This window comes from Nelumbo nucifera, chromosome 6, assembly GCF_055504915.1.
Source record: "Nelumbo nucifera cultivar China Antique chromosome 6, China Antique-T2T, whole genome shotgun sequence".
In the NCBI taxonomy this organism is placed as follows: Eukaryota; Viridiplantae; Streptophyta; class Magnoliopsida; order Proteales; family Nelumbonaceae; genus Nelumbo; species Nelumbo nucifera.
In genome coordinates, this window is record NC_142654.1 from 13,881,426 (window position 1) to 13,901,715 (window position 20,290).

Consider the following 20,290-nt stretch of genomic DNA (forward strand, 5'->3'; position numbering starts at 1 on the left):
CAAAGGTACCACACTTTGTCCATGTTTCTTGTATGTTATCCCCCAAATGCAGGACCTTCCCGAGGTCCTACTAAGTATTAACATAAAATGCCCCAACTGCTCATAGACAATGATATTTTGTTGCCCAAAGAATGTACAGTTAGCATTAACTTGGTTCGATAGGTTATACGCGATTAACTGATGAGTGAGGATGCCCAATAGCACCTCTGATGCATCCTGTCATCCCCTGCTATATTCAAGCGAAATTTCACTCAGTGGGTGCTCAAATTACAACCTTCTAAACACTGCGCCAGAAATGATGGTGTTGTAGAGCATGTTTGCAAGGTTTTAACTATGGATATATCTGATACACCAGTAGGGCCATATCGGGCAGTATTGGTCTTTTTTTTTTTTTACTTTTTTTTTTAAATCAATTCAGAAGGGCCAATTTATAAACTCCTCCACCCCCTGAACTGCCGATACATGACGATACTTATGGACCGATACCAAGTGATCAGCCTAATGCCTTGGTTGGATTCATTAAAATTTGGATTGAAAAATTGAATATTAGCCATTGGACATAAATCTGAACTTCGGATTGTAATTAAATAATGAAATAAACTAAAAGTGATCAAATTACAACGTATTACTAAAATACTAATAAAGTGAAATAAAAATGATCGTTATATATCATGAACAAAATTAATTGAAAATAACCAGGAACAATCAGCAAGCTTTTATAAGAGGGTTTTAATCAGACAATCAGCAATCTCAGACACGCCCTACAGATGGAGAAGCAAAAAGCCAAAATTCTTTTAAAGGGAGACGATGCTAGAAATTTGAACATGCAGCAGGGCTCCGTCATTGCATTCGGTTGGAATGGACTTCAGATTTATTATGGCCATGTACACCTTAAAAACCTTTTAGCATAGGTTAGGTATTATGAAATTATCAAGGCACTTAGACAGAAAAGAAAGATTAATAAAATCCCAGCAATATCGCATCTCAAATTAATAAAAAAAAGCATCCAACTTAACGCGTCAATGAAATTACAAAGACAAAATCCTTTTGCAACCAAGCAATCCGTTCTTTTAGAAAGAGACTAGTCGATACTCTACGATGCAATACCCCTACAAGATGTAAGCAAGACTCAACAAGAGCTCACTTGATCTTCTTCTTTGGCCTCAGCTGTAACGAGAAAAGGCAGAGTTTTAGTTCAGACAGTTGAAATGTTAAACTAAGTACAACTACAACGGCTTTCAAGTTTTAACATCTTGTTTTGTTCCTTTTTTTCTTGGGGCGGGGGAGGGGGGGTGGTTATAACCTAAACTACCTGGTTGCTGTGACCACATTTCTTCTTTCTGCAATTGACAGCCCTGGGATGCAGACGTGCGTAGCACCTATAATGTAAGGAACAAGGTGAGCACAGGACAATCAGAAACATGTTGGAACAAAAGGCAGATAGGAAACAAAATACAATAAGATGATATCACCATTCCTCTTATACTAGAAAAGAAAAACATAAGGTCAAGGCCAACAGAAACAGAACTTTTCTATAAATGCACACGAAGGAAGATCCATTACATTGATCCTTGCAAAATTCTATATTGGAATAGATTTACAATATAGAATTGTATGACCGTGATCCTTGCAAAATTAGTTAAACTCAGAGAAACTGAGAAGCAGCGTATGGATGTTGTCTAGCAATCAAAAGAGGAAACTGTAATTATAACTAGGCCTCAATAAAAGCATCCAGAGCCAGTTTTAAGGAAGATGTCTGCAGAGGCTCTGTGCAAAGGGAACCTTGCAAATCAAGAAAGTATGCCCATTTCAAATATATTAACACCATTCCTAATTTCAAATTAATACAAAAGCATAAAGTATGGATCACCTAATGAAGGCATGTCCAGGGAATGCATTCCAAAACTTGCATACCCTTCAATCCTGAATATGGTCAGATGAAAGAATGACATCTCTCAAGTCTCAACGTCATTATACCTTTCTCGGCCTTTTGGCTAACATCAAGTATAGACCTCTTAACATTATTAAATTGCAAATGACAACAGAAAAAAATGTGAATTCCGACTCCAGACTAAATTATCGATTATGCTATATTCCAACTAATTCCTAGAGATGTTTATGTGTAATATCTAAAAGTTACATCCGGGTAGCCTTAAGAGCTGTCAATAATCAAATCTAAATTATCTATGAAGGTTAATAAGCCAGTCGACATTGAACCAATCTAGGTGGGGACGTGGGGTGATTATTGGACGTCCGTGATAAAAACTAGTTTGCTAGCGAAATACTCCTTTCCACGAAATGAATGTACCAACTAGCAAACACTGCAAAATAATTGCATAATAACTGCATCTAAAAATTAACAACCCGCTTTCAATAATCAAAAATAAATTAATTAATTAATAACCCGCACATAGTTAATTGTTCTACACTAATTACACAGTCGTTCGAAATGATATAACATGTTCCACTCCCGAAAATCAACTGCAATGGAATTGAAGCCAGCTGACAAAGTAAAAGAGTGGCCATTCATATTGGGAACTAAACAATAACCTCCTTGCACATTTAAAGCAGGAGAATCTAAGAACTTATAGTCCCACTGATAACAGCATAACCCAGGATTAAACAAACCAAATCGAGACTTTCAGAAAAGAACACAATTGGGCATTCTTGCGAGACGAAAACCGATGACACTATAAACCCATAAAACATCATATCATGCTACATCCACACGCATCACGCATACGCCAATTCTTACAAGGACACACAGAGAAAATAAGAATAACAAAGAAGATAGGAAACTTACTTCCTGCAAATCATCTTGTCCTGATTGTATTTTCGAGCCAAAGCCATCAAAGAAGGCTCGATAATTCCTCCACGAAGCCTCAGAACCAGATGCAACGTAGACTCTGCATAATCCGCAGCAGCAGCCACGACACGACAAAACCAACAGTTCAAAAACTAGTTAAAATACGAAAGGTTCAAAAGAAACTAAAGAACACCAACTGGGGGTTAAAATAGAAACCTTTCTGGATGTTGTAGTCAGCAAGGGTCCGGCCATCTTCGAGCTGCTTTCCGGCGAAGATTAATCGCTGCTGATCAGGAGGAATACCTGCTAAAGTACACCATTTTTAGAGCCACACACAAAGAAGAGTATACAAAGTGGAATAGATCTGTTTGAGGAATAATTTACCTTCCTTGTCTTGGATCTTTGCTTTGACATTGTCAATGGTGTCGCTGCTCTCTACTTCTAGGGTTATCGTCTTCCCCGTTAGGGTTTTCACAAAGATCTGCATTTTTTCGCTCAGTCAATCTTCTCTCTCTGTTTACTCCGAGGAAGCGCACATCATTCATTCAACCTCTCCTTTTATACTCACCTTTAGGGTTTGATCAGTTTACTAGTCAGAACCCGTGCGATGTACGGGATTTGTTAAGTGAGATTATTAAACTATAAGGAGTACTATGATATTTCCAATTGAGCCAAGCCGGTCTAAGCCTAACCTAAATATTGTATTTTAGGTTATGTTTACCCTATTTGATTGCAACCCTATTTGCACCCTTAATGCCTAATGAGAGTGGTTAAATTCGTATGCTCTACTTTTTTTATTGAATAATCTTAAAATTTTATTAATATAATTATTTTCAAATGTCATTTAATATAATATTAAATTATTAAAAATTTAGTTCTCAATTTAATATTTTTCTCATTTTATTAATTTATATTATTTTAAAATGAATTTAAATGGTTATAAATTCTAGTAAAACTAAATTTGTTAATATTTTTTATTAATCTTTTAAAAATGATATTTAATTAATTTCAATAATTTTATTAGTAATATTAATAATATTTTATATTTCTTGGTGAATGGATTGATGAAAACCAAAGCATTCATGGGTTTTAAATAGAAGAAGACAAAAAAGTTAATCTAGATCAAGAGGCAATAGAGAGAGAGGCAAGTCATTAATGGGAAAACAAGAGGGAAATTGTTAAAAACTCACCATGAGTTTTCAACAATTCTCTTAAATTCACCACAACTTTTTCAAAATGTATAAAACTCACAATGTCAATAAGTTTTTATTTTTCAAAACTTACCTTCCATTAGTGCACCGTTAATGCTTCTTAACAGAGGTGTCCATGTCAGCATAAATAACAATTTTCATGACCAAATTACTCTTGAATGGTGAGTTATAGGAAAACTGGTCTTTTTCAGTTTTCAATTTTCTTGTTTTTTTTTTTGCATTTTTAGTGTTTTGTTATAATTTCCAATATTTTTATAATTTCTATAAATTTTGGTGTTTTTTCTACAATTTTTTTTCTGATTTTGTTTTTTCAATTTATACAGTTTCTATAATTTGAAAATAATTTTTTATTTTGTTTGCAATTTCTATATTTTTTTATATTTTTTGTAATTTCTATGTTTTGTATGTATTTTATATTTTTCTATAAAGGTTCAAATGGTAAATTAACACTCGTTAGTATGTTTAACATCAAGTTGGTGACATGGTGAGTTTTAGTCATTTTGAAAAGTTGTGATTAATTTAAGAGAAATGTTGAAAACTCATTGTGAATTTTAGACAAATTCCCAAAACAAAACTCTCTCTCTCTCTCTCTCTCTCTCTCTCTGAGTGCTCATTGCTCAACCCGCTTGCCCATTATGTATAATTATCTAGAATTAAAGAAATAAAAATTAGAAAAAAGGAGAAAAAAGAAAGATGCCACATCAAATCATTGGGTTATATATATAATCCCAATATCACTAGGCCTAAGTTTTCGGATTAGGTCGAATCTGGGCCAAAAACTTAAAGCCTAACCAATGTTGTAAGTTTCGAACTTTACTAAAAATTAGGATGGTCCATGGGTACCGATTTTATTAGTTAACTGGGCAGTTCACTTCTTAAACCCATACAAACCTGTGAAAATCATAATTTAATAGGGACCCAAAAATACTATCGATTCTTACAACACTGACCCAACATAAACTTAGGTTGGACTTGGGTTGAAGACCGGATATGCTTCTCACAGTCCAATCCCATTGTGTATTGTGAACATCTCCCCATGTGTGAGGTGCATGTGAGGCTGTTCCCAATACACGGTGGGATAGGGCTATGAGATCAATACGAGGTGTGTTTTGTGAGGAGTAGATCTCAATTCCTTGGGCTGAGGCCTTGATTGATTAGGTTAAATTTACAATTCTGGATCTACTCCTCACAAAGCGCACCTCAAAAGAACCTCACAGCCCCATCCCACCGTATATTGAGAACATCTTCCCATCCCACTTTACAGGTTTGTGTGAGGCACACTTTGTGAGAAGCAGATCCTGGTTCTAAATTTACATCCATTAAAAGAGTTCGGATGAGGAACCCATAGAGTGGCCCCACAGCCCATCCCACTCATGCATTGTGAACATGTCTGGTGCTTTTTATTGGGAAGATGTTCCCAATATAAATATTATTTAAATCTAAGAAGATCCAAGAGAAGTCTCAGCCAAAAAATGTTCATAGATCCTATGGAATAAACAAAAGTTATTATCGCCCTCGCTATTCTTAATATGCTTTTGTTATGTTTTTTAGTTTTTCCTTTGTATTGAGCTCTGATTTTAAGTTATTTGTCGTAGATATGTGAATTTTAAAGCCAAATAAATGGGCTTGACTTACATGACAGCCTCTAAATTAATATGGGTTTCTATGGGCTCAAGGCCCAAGTTTACATAAATATAACCCTTGGCCCAAGAATCCAGGTTACTAAGTCTAGTTAGGCCCATCTCCTATTGTAATAAGATAGTCCCATTAGCAAGACAACTAACTCCTACATAATGGTGTATGTATGGGAGTTAACTTTAATCCAGTACCCCATTGACATGGGATTGGTTAGTAAAATAGGCTGAGGTAGTAGCTCTAATCTTAGGCTATAAATAGCTTTGTAAGAAAGAGATCCATTTTTTTACAATCACATTGCAAGAAGCTCTCACATACCAATACATAGCACTGTAAGCAACCACAAGATCTTGTAAACTCCAACAACTTTAAGATCAAGAAAAAAAAAAAAAAGGGAAAAACTTTTTAGTTATCTACAATACACTTAGACTCAATTTCTCCCAAGAAGATCAAGCCACTACAATAGGGTACTTCTTAGAAAAGTATTATTCACAAATGATCAAACACAAAGCCCAAAATGAAGAAATCTACATTAACTCTCAATTTCAAAAGCACCAAATCAGAAAAGTTTACATTGGCACTTCAAGAAGTTTGAGAAACATACCAACGACCCTCATCTTCATTGAATTCAACCGTTAATGAGAAGTTGTTCACATCATCGATTAGAAACCAAAGAGAATTAAATTCCCTTCTACTTTCTCTATTACAAATTAATTTTTATAACTTATCTACATATTTTATATTAATCAACTACACAAAATCTGTGTCAACACTTATTTCAAGGGTAAGGTCTCAGGCCCTCGTCCTCGAATTCTTTATAAAATTTTTCCCTAACAAAAAGGAAAGATCTAATTAGAATCATTCCGCTTGTCTTTCATACCACTTCATTTTCTACAAGGTTCTATTCATTTGAACTTTAAAGGAAGATCAATTGGATCTCCCTTGGTCGAATATTCAATCCCAAGGGCTATTGCTTGATGAAAATATGATTTTGAGTGAGTGTTACTTTATGCTAAAATGCCTAGGAGTTAGATCCATTCCCTTCCCAAGACATGGTCAAGACCATGTTAAGTCCTTTTTCTTTCATTTCCTTTTTCCTTTGTTGTGTTTGATCGGTGCTGTGGAAAGAATTTGCAAGATGCTAGTTGGTAGAAATAAGAAAAGTATGCAAATAGGAAATAGATAAAATAAGGGCTTCGAAAAGAAACTAAAAAGCAAAAAAAAGGCACATTTACCCATTATCATGACAGCTGTGGGATTTGAACCCACGCCCTTTCGGACCAGAGCCTAAATCTGGCGCCTTAGACCACTCGGCCAAACTGTCTGTTGATGTACATTGAGATTTTATAGTAGATATAAACATGATAGCTCTTACGCCAAATGAGTCACTCATCTTCACCCTCCATCCATTAGGATACATTTTAAATGTTAATAAATAAATAAAACCAAAACACTGATCTGTAAAAAATAAGAGATGATTTTAACCATTCGATTTGGGCTTTATGGTAGAGTTCCTATTCAGAAATCAGAAGAGATTAGTCTACGTTAATAATCTATATTTAACATGCGGTTAGGTTTGAAGCAAAAAAGAAGGCGGCTAGGTTGTCACGAGACAAGTAATAGTTTTGTGCTATTATTATTATTATTATTTATTGCTTTTTTTTTCAAAAAAACAAATTAAAATGGGAGAATTTTAGTTTAAACCACAAGCATATAGACCGATGCAAGAGACACCACCCAATGGATCCCATCTGAGATAATTGGAAGTAGCAAAACTGAGCAAGGTTGAGGAACTTCTAACCGTCCTAAATGCAGTGAACTTTCAGACACAGATTATTCTCCACTCTCCGGTCTCCAAATGGTTACATAAATTACTCATCTACAATCTTCCGATCAGGTTGGAATTTTTTAACCACTCAAGTGGCATCCATTCAATGATGGGTCCTTATCTCACATAGTTCGGAATCAAGCTGAAGACAAAAGTCTTTCATTGTAATTTAAGCAGTCTGATCATTTTTCTTTTGCATTTTTATTTACATTGCTTGGTGCAATGATAAAATCTCGATCTCATCGTCTCACAAGCGAACGTTTACTCCTTTTGTCAATAATTGTAGGGCATAGACTACTGAAAACATATTTTCCAATGTATATTTACATTGATAATAAGATGTAAAAGTACATCAATAAAAAAGAAATAAATTTGCATTCAAGTGATTTTTTTATAAAAAAAAGGCATATGCTTTATTGGAATTCTTGTTTGTATCCATCACAGTTAAAAGTCTATTTGGTAAGAAGATAAATTTACCAGTGCAAAACTAACCCAACTTTACAATTTATATGGACCGTTTTACATTCTACATATTTGCATTGTTTCCAAACGCAACCTAATGAAAAATAAAAAGGCCATCACCCAATATTAGTCCCAGCTATCTGGGGTTTTGGGAGGGATGGATTGGATACAGTCAAGGTTCAAATGCATTGTAGCGTATGGATTTTCAGGGTCATCAATACGCAAATAACGAGTTGTGACTTGTGAGATTTTAATTACCAAAGAGGTTAAGAAATGATGAGTTTCATTTGAAATAAACTCTCGATACACAAATTTTGCATATAGAGTATTGATACTTTGATATATATGGTCCTAACCTTAAGATGAACCTTGGATAAGTAGCCGCTTCAAGGCTGAAACCCATGTTCTCACGCTTCACAGCCTGAGATTTTATCACTACACGAAGTAGTGGCCCCTATACATTAGTGGAGATTGCTTAACTAAATCTTTTCAGGGAGAGAAAAAATTAGTAGCTCCAGATTAGGTACCAACTTCATGACATGATAGACTTGCGGTACATTTATAATCTAGAGAAAGGAAAATACAATGTTGCCAGTCCTTTTGACATTTTTGCCTAATCTGCATGATGCTAATAGTCACATTCGTGTCATTAGGCAATGATACCAAGACTCCTGAACCATTGACATACAGTCGGCAGATGACATTACCCAATCTCCATGACTTATTTGACCACACTTGCAAGATGTGAGATGTCTGGTCTAGTATATTGTTCTGTTAAAAACTCCAGTTGAGCTTTTGCATGGTGTGAATCTTTTAAAATCTCATGGATATCATCCATGACAGTACAGATTACACTTGCATGCTTCCTAGCATACATAGACATAAGATAAAGAAATGAATAAACAAATAGAGAGCGCAACAGTTTCCCAATAGTCTGAATTAAAGACCGTTTTTTTGTTAAAGAGGCTAAAACTTGAAAGACATACTATATTTATTTTCATCACTTATTAAATTACACAGTAATAGTTCTGCTCGACTCCAAAGTCAACATGGGAGTTTATACTTTAAGGGATTTAGCTAAAGACTGAAACAAATCTTAAGATGTGGGGGTTTTTCAACTTCTGCTTAAGCTACACATGCAAATTAAAGAACCAAAATTTTGAAATCCTGAGCCCAACCTTTTTCAATCGAATGGATCTATCCGATGATCATGTTCACTTGCCATAGCCACTCCAGTGCACAGACACGTTGGGCACATCACCTGGTTGGATGCAGAAGAATAGTTCATTATATCTCGAGAAGAAAAGTATTACTATGACTTAAGAAAATCCACTTGAATCATGTGTGCTCGATATATGGCAACATGGTGATCAGTTCCATCCGACCTAGTTTAAGTCCCATCCCATAGGGATATCATGGTCAATGAAATGCAGTTTTTCCTGAAACAAAAATATTTTTTTTCTGCCCACAAGAATGCTAACATGTAGCTAACATATTCTATCAACAAGAATGATAACATATTTTGTTGAGGTCGGAGAGGGAAGCTGGGATGTTTGACTGACACTTAGGAGGTGCTGTTAGTCTTTGAGTCTTGACTTTTCAGTTTCAGCTTCTGTTGTAAGGTTGTGTTTTGAGTTGGATGTTTGTTACGGGGGTCTTTTCGTTTTTTCTCTTGGGTGATGTCTTATCACCTTTCTCTTGTATTCTCTTTTTGTGTTTTACGAAATTTCTATTTTATTTTTTTATTTTTTAAAGTATCCTATTTGTATCCTAACTAAGATCTGATTACAGTGGAGAAGACTCAGATTCTTTAAACTGCCAACAGGAGTCTGAGCCTCAATGCCTGTGAGAATAGTCGTAATTCATCCAACAATTGTACTAGCTCAACCACAATACCTTTGGGGAATGATAAACAGAAATTAACAACCATATAGCAGGAAAGAATTCTCCACATAAGTCATGTCTTTTAACTTCCCACCTTTAACCCCCTCCTTCCAGTCACGTGGAGTGACAACATGACCCAACCATAGGATAAGCAGCAATTAACAACTATATAGCAGAAAAGAGTTCTCCAATCAAGTCATTTCTGTTTACTAAGCACCCCTAATCCCCTCCCCTTTCAAGTCACGTGGAGTGACAACATGACCCATCCATAGGAAACTCCCTGGATGAGTAACTTTATCTAGTGTCCCTGCAAAATCAGCATACCATGTATTGAGCTTTTTCCCAGGTAGACCAGTGGTTGAGACTTCAAGATTATCAAGGAAGAAGATAAAAAAAAAAAAAGCCAGATAGTCCAGAATAGTCAGTTTTTCTTTTGGAACTTGTTTGGGGGAAGTATGATGTAGTTCAGCCTTCTAAAGTAATAGAGGATATAGCAAATTAAGAGATTTGAACATCCCATAGTTACTAAAACATATAAGAGGAGGAAGAATGACTGCACCCAGGTCTAGAAGCCGACAGTAATTTCTAAATTCATACATAGTCTCTAGAATATAAATAGTGAAAGGAAGCTGGATGCCAATAATGCCTTTCCCCAAATCGTGTCCCTCTTTCTCTCTCTCCCCATTCTAACCTGATTTAATCACTCTAAATGCACAAGCATTTTATTATTCCTAATTTAAAACCTGACTTTTTTTGGCCCATCTTTCTAAATGTGAAAAATAACTGGGCATGGCTGAGCTACATCCTACATGGGTTTCATAATTTATTCATTTTGATGACCACATGGATGCCATTGGTAATCTGAAGTTACCAAAAGCAAAAATTATAGTATGTCAAAAACATTTGGCTGTTCCAGAAGATAGCTCAATCACAGTTATCTACAATTTATGCTTTATCATATTCTATACCTTCCCTGTGCCAGAGCAATTTGGACACCTTTGAGTTGTGGGTGCACGCAAAGGTTCATTGGAACTACTTAATATTGATATGGGTTCAATACTCAAACATGCACCACTTGCAGAACATCGGGCACAAGCCAAATAACCTGATACAGCAGGAGCATATAAATGCATGTTAGTGGCATATAAATAGAAATATAGAATGAATATGAACTGAAATCAAGCACAAGTAGTGAAATGGGTTACTGGACATTGTTAAAACTCAATAAGTAAAATGCAAAAGTCAATAAATGCATACCAGTTCCATGGCAGTACTTGCACCGTTTTTTCTCTTGTTGCTCAACATTGTTGGCTTCAATTAACATCAAAGAAGAAATGACACCCACTGCTCCACCTGAAAAGGATGCCACAATGGGATCGACCTGACTGAATCACGGTTCAAATAATTGCAGTTCAGGCTCTCAAACATGCGGTACATGATATGTGAATTTATATCCAGTGCTTATGAGACAATAAACTATACCTCTCAGAAAAGACAACAAAAACTAAACGTGGTTTTTTACCAATAATTGAAATAGAATGCATTTGAGTTACAACAACTACCTTAATTGCAGTGGCAGATGCATATTACGTATAAAATCTTCATAAGAAGTACCCCCTAAACCTAGTTTCAGCTCTAGCTGCCACAGGAAACAGGGTTAGTTTAGCTTGTGGCATTTATGAGCTACACAAAGCAAGATTCCAACATGAGTTAATTTAGATTAACTCAACTCAGAAAAAGAAACCACTATCCCCAGAAATAAAAGTATAATTGCATACATTTTTATATCAATAATTCCTAAGAGACCTACAACTTTCTGACTCTTTACATTGTTACTCATCCAATTTGTGAGGTTAGGAAGAACACCATCCCCAGATTGAATGCTAAAAGGAAGCATTTTTAGTTTTAGTAATTTTTGTCCTTCTACTGGGAAGCCAAAAGAAGTTCTGGAAAGTAAAGTAATATGTTTGAAGTGCAAGAGAGTACCTTGATTGATGCTCTCAACCCATGTCTAATCTATAAACAGAGTACTACCATTGGAGGAATCCAGATTTCCTCCTCACACCCACCTCACAGAACATGCAGACATGCACTGTGATCATCTCGCCATGAATGAAAACATATAAGTATGGGGGATTTTACCAATGTGCGGCTGCAATGTGCTGTGAGGATTCTGTGGGGAGGAAATCCAAACTCCCATTGGAGTATCAGACCAAGTGGATCGGATCATAACCACCCTTTTCCAGGTGGAGTTTGGAATTATCATTGAATCTCCAAAGAGGACCCATCAAATGTGGGTTAAGTGTCGTATCGTTTTACCATACAGTGACTACTGCTTGGGTGTAATATCCTAGACTTACCTGCCATATTGAAATTCCATTTCTAGTTACAAATGCTATTTGTGAATGAATTTTAGCATTGTCTTTAAAGGAGGGATGCCCCAGAGCATTTTCTTGCCATTTTCATTTCTCTGAGAGTGACATATCCAATTGTATTGGATATTTTAATAACATGGAATTTGAAAGATAACCCACTTTGTATTCATCAAAAAAAAAAGATAACCCACTTTGTATTGCAGGGACAGAAAAATAGTGCAGAAGTTGATAATGGATTTAAGGATATATTTCTCTATGATGTATTACTGCATTTCTATATTCAATTAGAGGCACTATATAAAATAAATCTTAGCTTGATGGTGTGAATATATTGCAGTGAGGTATTACAGTTTAATAAGGACTCTCAAGAAAGTAATGTGTGGATGCTAAAACAAACAAAATGCTTAGTAGAAGATAATTCTACTAAGATAAATTCTGATGGTTCCTCACTATCTTAAAATAGTATAGGAAGCAAGCAATACAGGTGCAGTACAGGTCATAACTCATAACTAACTAGAGTTTGAGTGTCGGATTACAGTCGGTGCAAGAAGGCCGCCGAAGACAATTATCCCAGATATGAACGCAAAGCTTGTGAGGTAAAGCTGCTTCAATGTCTTTGGTGTCTACTTAGAAAACAGAGAAAAAAAGTAGGTTAGTGCAAACACCATAAGGTTAGGTGCACAAAGCAAAACCAGAAATAGCACATAAGGCTCAGTTTGGAAGGAGTACACATATGAATTTATAGAGTGCAAAGCCTTATATTTTGTATTATTTTGTATGTATTTGCACAGTACATATTTGTATTTGTACTCCTTCCAAACTGAGCCTAAAGGACTTTTGGAAATAAAAATAGAAAAGTACAAGATGTCATATTTTATCAGGCATAGAGAAATAGAGGTAGTTAAATGAAAGTAAGGCATAGGATATGGATGTTGACCAACCCATGGGAACTCCTGGATGGTAACTTTTGTATGATACAATATTTGATAGGTTACACCTGTTAGATACCTGATTTCCCAAGTCCTATAATTGACTTTATGATTCTAAGTTTCTAACTGCACAGTATATCAACTTTTGTCAATACCATTTTTATTAGAGACCATCCACACATGCACAGTGTAAAATGGTTAGGATGACCTATTTTTTATTTATTTGTTTGTTCTTTTTCAATTTTTAGCACAGGGTACTTTCTTTCTGGACCCTGTCATATGGTGAACAATAACTCTGCATGTATACCAGGTATACCATGTGTATAGGGTTGGGTTTGGGTTGGACCCCATCCAAATCAAAATCCATTTGGACGGATTGGATGGACCAATAAGACATATTGAATTTGGACAGACTGAACGGACCAATATGATATATTGGATTGGACCTGGTCCGTCCATAATGAATTTATATTGGATTGAGCCAATATCCGGTCCATTGATAGAAGACAAGAACATAGGTGTCAATGGACCGGGTTTGAGTTGAAACCAATCTAAATTAATAGGAATTTGAACAGATTGGACAGTCTTTGGACCGGTCCAAAATATTCATTGGACTGGATTGGACCAGGTCCATTTGTAATAGACTCACATTGGACTGGACCGGATTGGACCAAATCCAGTCCAATTGACACCACTACATGTGTAGGTAGCCAACATTTTCATGTGCATAGTGGACAACCTATATTTCATTGAGGTGTATTTGAAAATTACCACATGAGGGAGAAATGGTATAGATGATGGGATGTCTGGCATTTCATTTGCTGCTTCCTCCTCGCTTCTTTCATTGATAACCATCACAGTTTTTATGCGTTGTTGTATTCTTAATCTTCTGACCTGGATAGAATCACCAAGAGTTGCACAAAAAAGAAATAAGGCAACAGCAGCAAATGCAAAACAAAACCAAATCTGCACTAAGCTTAAAGTGATGACTACGCTGGACAGAACAATTGGGTACTTTGAAAAGCATTACCTCCTCCATGAGGAGAAAGATTTTGTTTCTCCTACTCCTTATGTTATAATCGATCTCTTGCAGCTGCATCTGAACAAAATCCTGAACAGTCTCTGGCCCTTCTATAATACAGAAGTTACTGAGAAGAAAATTTGAATGAGAGAAATATCAATACGTAAATTTCTCAATTAACACCAATGCATGACAAACCAAAATCGACATCTTAATGCTAGAACAACCTATTAACCTACGACATAAAGCAGTAAAGCTAGGTATGTATATCAGATACAGTCTACAGTCAAGAAGAAAAAAATGATGGTTATCCCAGAAGAGAGGGGTCTTCTTTAGTCGTAAATATGGTGAAAAACAATTAATTGATTAAATAAATGGAGTCCCGAAGAAGTCAAAAAGAAAAAGGAGGCATTAATCATATAATATCCATTCCATGCGTTTATGTAGCAAAAACGCAATCCACGGAGCACTAGAGACCTTGGAATTTAGTTTCAAGCATTCAGCTGGAAGAATATCCTCAACAATCAAACAGAAGAAAAGCTACATAAACCACTGAAAAGTCGTAATTCTCCAGTTAGAAAAGCAAATTACACGACAGAATTTAGAAACCTCACCTAGAGCTGTTGTCGCCAGCTGAAAACGAATCAGAGGCGTTCTCTCCCGAAGCACAGATGATTCGTGAACGAAAATTCCTTCTGGGGTAAGACAGGTGTTTAGTTCTTCCATGAGATGAGGTATTGTTGCAAAAGAAAACTAGGGTTTTATGGAAACCAGACTTTGAAGGAGTGATATAGGGAAGATGAGACGAAGGAGCAAGCGAGCTCGTCATTCCTTTCTCAGTTGCTCTGCAATCAACTCAGAGAGCGAGAGAGAGAGATAGGTTGTAAACTTGGAATATAAAAAGGAATTGGGATAGAGTCCAGAGTCCAGAAACCGTTTGATAACGGCTGAATTGGTTGAACTGAATAGCTCACCGATAAAGGACAACCCAATAAGCAATTACGTTCAGCTAATTCACTATTTATCAGACCGAACCCGACAACGAGGCCTAACCTCGTGGTTATGTTGTCCGAAATGATAAACTCCGAACTCAGCTCCGCATCTCCTGTAATCATCAATCACAAACTATCGAACTCCGATCAAATGGTCCTGATACAACTGACAAATGAGTATTCTCACTTAAGTAGCATGGTGTTTGGTTCTGTTCCGTTTATGTGAAAAATGGCATCAGTTTTATAACTATTACATAAGGTGTTTCCTCTGTTAATTAAATCGTTTATCAAATAAAATGTTTGTCTTAATTTGTTTAAGAGTTATTGTTGAGGAAATTCTTTTTAATGTTTTTGATATGGCCAAAAACCGACCACCGGTTAGAAACCGCCAAGTGGCAATATGTTGGGGGTAATGTTGTCAACTGACGAGTTGATTTGGTCCTGACGAGCTACGAGCTAACCTGGTCCTGACGAACTACGAGTTGACTTCATATCATGCATAAGCAACATGTGGCCGAGTTGATCAGAACATCAATGCTAGTGCACTCCATGTAGGCCTACTGCCTATCACGTGCACTCAACGTGTCAACTGAGGGCTCAACAAGTGGATTAAGCTCCGATTATGTGTGAGAAACGTGTCAATTCTTGGATGAAGCCCCTCTCCTATAAATAGGTGAATCCCCATTCATTTGGATATAACTGAACATGGTAATACACTACCATGCACAAGGCATGCCATACACCTCGGTATATGGAGATTACCAGTTCTCTATACGAGCTTTGCTCATCACATGGAGACCTCCAACTCCCCCTACAAGCTCCTCAGCTCATCTCATGGAGCTCTCTGGTTCCTCTTACGAGCTCACTAGCTCTCCTCACTAAGCTCTTCGGCTCACTGACTTAACCGTCAGAGTTCACGCCCCTAGGATATCACCCGGGGCCTCTGACATCTCTTCTGGGTGCAAGTCTCCCTTAGCATCCAAGGTTACAAGGTGCCAAACTGAGGTGACACTCTGAGACGAGATAACGCCCTACTCCAATGAATTTCCATCTTCGCCGCGTGGCTGATTTTAACCTCAACAGTTTCTCTCTTTTTTTTCACCATTCAGCTTATTTACTGTCTAATGATGCCTAATGGCATCTAGCTATTAAAAAACATTTTCAATTGTTTTTCTCATTTTCTCAAGATGAATGTTATAAAAATCGTTATTAAATAAATGCCAATGAAACTAAACAGCCCCAAATCAGACCGTGTTTGTTTGTGAAACCGTCTTTTAATTTTAACTTGGTTTTTCTAAAATCCTAATGTTGACATGCTTCTCTTAACTGTCTTTCAACAATAAAGGTTCATCTTATGAATGCCTTGAGAATGACCAGTGCATCAATGCTTTGAGAATAATTATTTTCATCATTTTGATATTGTAAATCCATAAATGACAATTGAAATAAATTTACTTTCACAATTAGCCCAATAAGCAAGTCTGGGGGCAAAATGTTGAATTAGGGGTCAAACTTGAGTGGGCTTGATTTGTGCTTTTCTCAAAATTTGAATGTATCCAGTTTGAGCATGAGTCGGTATGAGATGTTAAGTTGGGCCAAAGCCAAACTGAGTTGCATCGAAAGTTTAAATTGGGTGAATAGATATACATTTTGAAGTTTTTTTTTTTAACCGGTTTAGAGGGGGCGGTTTAAGTCTCCTCTACCCTCTGAACCAGTCAGACCTCTGATACACCCACTATAGGGATATATCGGAGGGGTCCCAAAACAATACGTATCAGCCGATACAGGCCGATATGTATCGATACTTTGAACCTTGGTACTTGCACCCCCTGGTTGAAATATAGAACTTTAGAAGAGATGGGAGAGGATTATCACAAAATAACTTTTTTTTTTATTTTTTTCCGGTGGGGGTGGGGGTGGTATTCAAGATTTTCTAGTTAACTACACTGTATAACTTTTGCTAGATCCCCAATAAAATTGAGACACTTGTCCCATGCCATGTGAGATAAAGTAGGCATGGGAATTCATGCCCACTAAAGAGTTGCAATTAATGGCTCTATTTAGAATTCTGTTTGTATTTTTATTAGCAAATATCTCAAATTTAAAAACAAAAAAAAATCCAAAATTTTTCATTTCCTCTCATGAAAACAAACTCAAATCCCTACTCTCTCTCATCCTTTCTTTCCTTCCTTTGTAATCATTTCTTTTAGACGAAACCGCTGCTCTCTAGCCATGTTCTCTGTCTTTCCTACTCTTTCTTTTCTCTACAATACCTTACCTTCTCTTCTCTCGGATTGAATACTATTCTTCCATGGAACGAAGTTGGGAGCCATGCCTTCTGAGTGAATTGCTGCTTTCATAAAAAAAAATGTAGGACATCTCTTCAGGTCGAAATAATTTATTGGTGCTTGATCCATACATTGGGCACATGTGCTATCGTAAACCAGTCTTAACCTTTTGTTTTACAAAATCACTCTTTTATCATGGGGGACAATATTTGATAATCAAAGATTCAAGAATTGTTGGCATCCCATCCTCGCAATGATGGAAGGTTAAGGCAACAACTAATCTCCAAACTTTTGAGGGAGATGTGCCATGAGTGCAATGGAAGGGAGACAAATTTAGGGATATAAGACAAAAAAGTATGAACATAAGGCAAATCACCTTCCTGAACAGATCTAGTACTATGGGGGTGTTCTTTTTTCGGATTTTGAGAGGGGGGAAAATTGGTCAATGGGATTTTGGTTATAATTGACCAAGAACCACATGTTCTTTTTTCAGATTTATGTGGGGAATAGGGAAAGTTTATTTTCCTGGGTATCAATTACCTAAGTGATACCCATCTCCTAGGTGGGTAAATAACTTTCCCACCTAGAGGGAAGGTTGCCGACACTTGAATGGGACAAAAATACCTTTTTTTAATTATGGATTTTTACGGCTAAAATGGTCATTGCCTTATTTACATGATAAATAAAAGAACATGGGTAAATGCACTTACTCGGGTAAGTGTTTCCTAGGAAAAACTTACCCAGGCAAGTAACTTACCAAAAAGTGAACGCCATAAGGCCCATTTGTTTTTTGATAATTTACTTACCCGGGTAAGTGTTTCCTAGGGAACATTTACTTGGGTAAGTGCATTTACCCATATTCTTTTATTTTCCAAGTAAACAAGACAATGATCGTTTTAGCCATAAAAATTCATCATTAAAAGGGGTACTTTTGTCCAATCCAAGTGTTGACAACATTCCCCCAAGTGGGAAAGTCATTTACCCACCTCTAAGGGGGCGTTCTTTTTTCGGATTTTGAGAGGGGGGAAATATGGTCAATGGGATTTTGGTTCCCATTGACCAACAACCCCATGTTCTTTTTTCAGATTTATGTGGGGACTAGAGAAAGTTTATTTTCTTGGGTACCACTTACCTGGGTAAGTGATACCCATCTCCTAGGTGGGTAAATAACTTTCTCACCTAAGGGAAAGTTGCCAACACTTGAATGGGACAAAAATGCTCATTTTAATAATGAATTTTTATGGCTAAAATGGTCATTGCCTTATTTACATGAGAAATAAAAGAACATGGGTAAATGCACTCACTTGGGTAAGTGTTTCCCAGGAAAAACTTACCCAGATAACTGCGTTTACCCGAATAAGTAACTTACCGAATAACGAACAGGGCCTGAGAGGTAAGTGATACATAGAAAAATAAATTCTCCTTGGTCCCCACATAAATTTGAAAAAAGAACATGGGTTTCTTATTTAGTGGGAACCAATTTTCACCCCCTTCAAAATCCAAAAAAAAGAACATACCCTAAAAGTTAAGGAAGAATAGGTTTTTGGGTTTTCATGTGTGTGTAATATTTGCTAAAAAAATACAAACACATGTTCCTTATATGTTAGAGATATCAAAATATGGAATATTTAAAGCAAAAAAGAACATGTGTACCTATGATCCTTCATAATATGAATTTTTGTGTATGCCATTATGTTAATTGGTTATACTAGTTGGGACCCATGCTATGCATGGACTTTGTTAATTGAAATTAAGTCTCGGTATGGAAGGAGTACAAATATAAATATGTAGAGTCCAAAACTTTATATTTTATATGTATTTGTACTGTACATGTTTGCATTGTAAATTTGGAAAGAGTACAAATACAAATATGTACAATGTATTTGTACTCTTTTCCAAACTGGGCCTAAGGCAAAGGAGGTTTATGACATCCTCAATTGAGTCAAACCATTCAAAGTGGAACTCATGCATTATTTTGTGTTAATTTTTATTAATTTTAATGGAGAATTAAATTAATAAAATTAATTGTAAAATTAATAATTTTTTATAAATTTATATTATTTTTAAATGGAATTTAAAGGCACTTTTAAATTATTAGTAAAAATTAATGTTATTTTCATTAAAATTTTTAAATTGTAATTATTGTTATTGATTTTTTATTAGTAAAATTATTTTTAGTAATTTACTTTAATTACTCTATGTTAATTATTGTTCATAATTAATCTTAATTTCCTATTTATTACTTACTTTTAATTACTGTTATGTAAGACAATCTACAAAATTATGTAATTAATGGTAACTAATAAAATTAAGTTAAGTACTTGCTGTTAATTGACAAAAATAAGTATATTATTTGACAAAATTAATTACTATTAACTATTGCTAAATAATTAAGTTAATTAGTTTAAATAATCACTATAATTACTGTTATAGAATAAATTCATGAAATTACTATTAGTTCTCAAAAATACGTATTCATGGCTAGCACAACTACCAAAATTACTTAATTTTATCATTAACTATTAATATATGTTTAGAAAAATAGAGAACCGAATCTTAAGAAAGTAGGCCAGATCAACCTATCTACTAAAAGAAAGACAAACCTAGACGGTCCAATCTACCCTAAACTATATATTAATTAATATAATTGCTTATTAATAATTATAATTAATTTACTATTACGGTCGTACCCTGGCCGATCAAGTTGCCACGTGGTTGCTGTTGTGTCTCTACGTCGTTGATAATCATCTCTGCCAAGAAACACAGGATCATCTGAAAACCTCAGCGGCCGGTCCCCTCACTTAAGCGCCACTCCCCTAGCAAGGAACGTGACCGAGTGCATCACGATACTTGGCTATT

General features: G+C 35.8%; 2 protein-coding genes and 1 non-coding gene across 4 annotated transcripts; all 3 read right to left on the reverse strand.

The window, feature by feature from the left end:
- Positions 1-957: 957 nt before the first annotated feature.
- LOC104589185 (60S ribosomal protein L40-1) lies at positions 958-3,348 on the reverse strand. Its single transcript, XM_010247422.3, has 5 exons — positions 3,191-3,348; positions 3,023-3,109; positions 2,804-2,906; positions 1,313-1,379; positions 958-1,167 (listed from the first exon to the last, which is right to left on the reverse strand). The coding sequence occupies exons 1-5, from the start codon at positions 3,291-3,293 to the stop codon at positions 1,141-1,143; spliced, it is 387 nt and encodes a 128-aa protein (XP_010245724.1). The 5' UTR covers positions 3,294-3,348; the 3' UTR covers positions 958-1,140.
- A 3,548-nt stretch (positions 3,349-6,896) lies between these two features.
- TRNAL-UAG (transfer RNA leucine (anticodon UAG)) lies at positions 6,897-6,976 on the reverse strand. The gene has a single exon. It is a non-coding gene; the product is annotated as a tRNA-Leu (tRNA).
- Positions 6,977-8,915: 1,939 nt separating this feature from the next.
- Positions 8,916-15,200, reverse strand: LOC104589196 (chaperone protein dnaJ-like protein). 2 transcript variants are annotated; one of them, XM_010247428.3, is made up of 8 exons: positions 14,766-15,200; positions 14,161-14,278; positions 13,902-14,024; positions 12,738-12,824; positions 11,389-11,465; positions 11,084-11,211; positions 10,795-10,931; positions 8,916-9,203 (listed from the first exon to the last, which is right to left on the reverse strand). In XM_010247428.3, the coding sequence occupies exons 1-8, from the start codon at positions 14,978-14,980 to the stop codon at positions 9,126-9,128; spliced, it is 963 nt and encodes a 320-aa protein (XP_010245730.1). In that variant the 5' UTR covers positions 14,981-15,200; the 3' UTR covers positions 8,916-9,125. The 2 variants fall into 2 exon arrangements, with proteins under 2 accessions (XP_010245730.1, XP_088746674.1); XM_088890548.1 differs by lacking the exon at positions 11,389-11,465 and having other exon boundaries at positions 11,084-11,179; positions 12,716-12,824.
- Positions 15,201-20,290: the final 5,090 nt, after the last annotated feature.